Consider the following 4,698-nt stretch of genomic DNA (forward strand, 5'->3'; position numbering starts at 1 on the left):
TGCTTCTCCGGAACGAGACAAAACTGCAGGTTTTACGAAGGACCTTTTTAGACGCAACAAGTACCGAACATCGGGAACATTGCCACTCACAGTGACCTGCGCAGCTGACATCGCCGGAATGCTATAGCTAAAACCCATAACTGCATTCAACGGCACCACCACCAGTGACCCGTTTAAAGCTCAAAACATTGAGCATATCCCATGCACCTTGAAAAAAGCTTTGGAGACCTAGAAAAGATACGGACACCGGGATCTATAAGTATTGGGAACCGGACCGCACCCATCTTCAACCCGAACACCATCCCACCTCTTCCTTCCCCCCCCCCCTTCTTCTCACCCAACTCTTCTTAACCCCCTCTTCTCACCCAACTCTTCTCACCCGCTTCTTCTCAACCCAATCTTCTCACCCACCTCTTCTCGCCCAACTTTTTTAGCCTCCTCTTCTCGTTCCTCTTTTTACTCCCTTCTCTTACTCCCTCTTCTCATCCCCCTCTTCTCACCCACCTCTTCCCACCCAACTCTTTTCACCCCCTCTTCTCATCCCCCTCTTTCACCCCTCTGTTCTTATCCACCTCTTATCTCCCACCTCTCTGAACCTCCTCTTCTCACACCACTTTCTCACTCACCTTTTCTCACCCAACTCCGCATCACCCCAACTCACCAACCCCATCGCGAGCGCGCGTCCTAGATCCCCCGGCGCTCTCACCGAGCCGCCGCGCCGGTGCCGGGTATTGCAAGGGGGAGGGGGGGAGGGGGAGGGACATCATCCGTGCGCCGACGGAGGCGGGCTCCGTTCGGCGGCTCGGTGAGAAAGCCCGCCGGGCGGCCGGACCGTGTATAAAGGCTGCCGGCTACCCGGTCGGGTCACAGTTGGTCGGGATTGGAACGGACAGGTGCCTGCGAGCAGCGCACCGAAACGGAGAGCTCATCATGAGGGTGAGTGCAGGGTGCCGAGGCGTGCCGGCGGACGAGGTCGTGCTGGAAGGCGCGCATGCTGACGACGCATTGTAAGCCTCTTAAATACCGTTTAGCCACGCGCCATGTGGGATGTTCCCCCGATCGCTTTTGATGCGGAAGGTTTTGGGCTGCTTGTGCCGCGAAGCGTCTTGTGTCTTGTTGCGCGGTGGATGGTGGTCGCGTGTGCCTTCCACGTCGTAACATCGCACTTTTGATTGATGAATTTTTAGTGATTAGAAGAATTAGTGAAATTTCCTAAAAGTATATAGATCGTGAACTTTTATGGCGACTTTCTATCGGCCCAAAATAACACATTTGAAAATGATGTTCAAACTAAGCTGGAATTCTAAGGTGTTCAAATGACATATCTGCCAAAATTGTCATTTTCAGCATTCTGTGGGATCGTTCTTTTGAGTTATAGGTCATTTCTCGGCAGCTGTCACGCGGCGTGTTAAGGTTTGGCTTTAGATTGGGCCATGGTTGAGGCCAGCACACAGCAGCCGCAGCCGTACAACGCCAACACATTAAGCCATAATGTTGCACAACTGTGAACCGAAACGAAATGCAGTTTCTGCCGCGCAGAAAAAAAGAATGGGATAGCTTGTTGCCAGGTCTGATCCCTGACGTAGTATGCATGCCATGTGACAGTGATGATACGCAGCGGTGGTAGTGATAACAATGATCCTAAACAATAATGTTGATCATTATCACTCTCCCTAACGATGCTAATGATAGTTATAAGGCTTTATGGACCTTGTAACACGACAAAGAGCGGTCCAAGGCTTACTAAATCTCATAAAAGTATTTAAGACTTTGGTTTCATCCTAGGCACGCATCAAGCAATGCTATCTACCATTATTTCAATACTCTTAGAAAGCGGGCTTGCCAAATACGACTGATGCTGTCCGCTCTTTCGAGAGAAGACCGAATCCAAAGGGAATTGAGAAAGCAGGTGGGGTTTTCTTTCATAGAGCCGTGTAAACGCCTGAATGAACATGAGACATGTCTGCTTTATTTTGATGGTGATGCCATCAATTATCATCGGAATGCCGAAACGTGCTTTTACAAACTATTTTGCTTCACTTCAGATATTACACTGGATCCATACCTGTTTTCAAGGTCCATTGAAAGGTTGATGCTGGCTGCATAACTCAGTAAGCTCATTTCAAGTGATAATCCAACGCGCGCCTGAAACTGAGACACGATCAAAATCATCTCGCGAAACAGACTGGCCTGACACCAAAGAATGCCGACCGTACGCCATTTGCGGCATTCAGGAAACTCCCACGCGACCCGTTATAGTGATCAAACGGCTGTCCTACGCGTTTTTCTGCATCTTTGCTATGCTTCGTTTGCCATAGATTCAATAAAGCCACCTTCACCAGTCGTCCTAACGACATCCAGCTCCACTTCACCAGTCGCCCTAATGACGTCCAGCTCCACTTCTCTCGCGAGAACGGCATGTGGGCACCCTGAGGCAGTGATCAACATGATGTAGCAGCTCCAGTCAGTACGAACCCCATCCAGTCCAGACAAATTCACGGCTCAAAGCGTGCTGAAGTTACTGAACTGGCCCTGCACTGTGCGTTAGCCACTGATCTGCGTGGTTGATACAGCGCTGCAGGCAGAGGTGGCAAGGTATGCTATGGCGCTTAAGGCGCTGGACCAAGACACCTATCGCTGGAGGGACGTGCGCTTGTGGCACTCTTGTCTAACTGAAACGTTTACGACGTTTGCAATCCAAACCTCGCCTCGAAGTCCACCACGGGGCTGAGCGTGTAGCATAGCCTGTGGCGATTTTTCATCTCCTTTGTTTGCGCGTGGTCCTTTTCAGAGGGTGGCGCAACGCAGTTCGTTGTGCACCGCTATCACGGAACGCCAGCGGCTGTGGTTCCCAGCTCATCACCAAGCGACGGCAGTTTCCTGCATGGGCCGCACGCCCACGTGCAATGCCATTTGAAGCCTGCGTCATTCCCAGCTGGCCTGACATATGCGCGTGGTCGATCTATGGCAGCGTCCGAGGCAGCGACAGCAGTGTTCGATCCCCAGCGCCGCGTCTGAGCCGTGCGTGACGGTGACCCGACGCTGCTATTCCAGGCGTGGGCGTTTGCGGCGTTGGTGGCGCTGGCCGCTGCCGACCAGGGCGGCTTCCAGCCGGTGACGGGGGCCGGAGCCGACGCCAAGGTGATCGGTCACTCCAGCAGCGCCTCCACCAGCCAGGCGCTGACGGTAGAGGCGCGCAACTCCGCCGTCCCGCTCGAGGCCCAGGCCGACTCCAGCGGCAGCCACGTCAGCTACGAGCAGCCGATCGCCCGCGACGGCGGCGGCATCGGCGGAGGCCACGTCGCCGGACATGACGGAGGATTCCCGAACGAGCACAGCAGCTACACGAGCTATGATGGCGGCAACTCGGGAGTCGGTGGCCCCTCCGGAGGTGGTGGGGGAGTCGGTGGCCCCTCCGGAGGTGGTGGAGTCGGTGGCTACTCTGGAGGTGGTGGAGTCGGTGGCTACCCCGGAGGTGGTGGAGTCGGTGGCTACTCCGGAGGTGGTGGAGTCGGTGGCCCCTCCGGAGGTGGTGGAGTCGGTGGCTACTCTGGAGGTGGTGGAGTCGGTGGCTACTCCGGAGGTGGTGGAGTCGGTGGCTACTCCGGAGGTGGTGGAGTCGGTGGCTACTCCGGAGGTGGTGGAGTCGGTGGCTACTCCGGAGGTGGTGGAGTCGGTGGCTACTCCGGAGGCGGTGGCTACTCCGGAGGCGGCGGCTACCCCGGAGGCGGCGGTTACCCCGGAGGCGGTGGCTACTCCGGAGGCGGTGGCTACACTGGAGGAGGCGGCGGCTTCTTCGGAGGCGGCGGCTATGGTGGAGGTGGTGGCTACGCTATCGGCGACGGTTACGGCGGCGGCTATGGATACGGAGAGCAGGGCGGCTACGGCGGTTACGAGGACTATGATGACGATGGCTACGGGAAGGTTGGGGATGACGATCCCTGGTACGAGAGCTACATCAACCGGATCAAATTCCCAATCTTCCTCCCGAAGATCAACTTCGTCAAAGTGGGCAGCAGCGTGCTTGATGACATCCCTCCGCCCAAAAACTACGGAGGTGGCAAGGGCAAAGGAGGCCGGAAAGGGCAAGGGAGGCGGCATCGGCTCCTTCTTCAAGGGTCTCTTTGGCGGAAAGGGCAAGGGCGGCGACAAGGGCAAGGGCAAGGGCAAGGGCAAGGGCGGTGGCCAAGACTCGGTCATCATAAATCATCACCACTACTACGACGAGGGATATGGCAAAGGAGGAGGCTACGGCGGTGCGCCAGTCGCCACCTACGGCGCTCCCCCAGCCGGCTCCTACGGCGCTCCCCCAGCCGGCTCCTACGGCGGCCCTCCTGCGACGTCCTACGGTGCCCCTTCCTACCACTGACCTCCGCGAGACCCATCTTGTTTGTAACCGCAGCGAGTTTGACGTTATGCGCTTGAGAGATCGCTCGACTCCAGAGAGGCAAGCGTCAGTAATTTATTGTTTCGCACATAGAACGCTCAAATACTGCCCTTGTGCATGTGTGATTGAACTGTTGTGTGATGATAATGTGCAAATCGATTTGGGGCTTGTTTTGTTGGAGTTATGTGATGCGATGATTACGTTAGATATGTCAAACAGGTTTTTGACTCGGTCGTGTCGAATAGCTCTTGAGCCTGCATAACTTCGTCACGCATATAATCGCGGGTGTATGCATATCTTGTGCCAATCTA

General features: G+C 55.5%; 1 protein-coding gene across 1 annotated transcript; it reads left to right on the top strand.

Annotated features, from left to right (window-relative positions):
• Positions 1 to 887: 887 nt before the first annotated feature.
• Positions 888 to 4,369, top strand: LOC119105338 (glycine-rich protein DOT1). Its single transcript, XM_037228806.1, has 4 exons — positions 888 to 936; positions 3,055 to 3,694; positions 3,821 to 4,008; positions 4,058 to 4,369. The coding sequence occupies exons 1-4, from the start codon at positions 931 to 933 to the stop codon at positions 4,367 to 4,369; spliced, it is 1,146 nt and encodes a 381-aa protein (XP_037084701.1). The 5' UTR covers positions 888 to 930.
• The last annotated feature ends 329 nt before the right edge of the window (positions 4,370 to 4,698 follow it).

This window comes from Pollicipes pollicipes, unplaced genomic scaffold (genome assembly GCF_011947565.3).
Source record: "Pollicipes pollicipes isolate AB1234 unplaced genomic scaffold, Ppol_2.1 Scaffold_6138;HRSCAF=7277_pilon_pilon_pilon, whole genome shotgun sequence".
In the NCBI taxonomy this organism is placed as follows: Eukaryota; Metazoa; Arthropoda; class Thecostraca; order Pollicipedomorpha; family Pollicipedidae; genus Pollicipes; species Pollicipes pollicipes.

Excerpts from the sequence above, each read along its gene's own strand:
- LOC119105338 (XM_037228806.1), top strand. Across the intron at positions 3,695-3,820 it reads CGGTGGCTACTCCGGAGGCG|GTGGTGGCTACGCTATCGGC; the intron begins GTGGCTACTCCG and ends GCTATGGTGGAG. Across the intron at positions 4,009-4,057 it reads CGAAGATCAACTTCGTCAAA|GTGGCAAGGGCAAAGGAGGC; the intron begins GTGGGCAGCAGC and ends AAAACTACGGAG.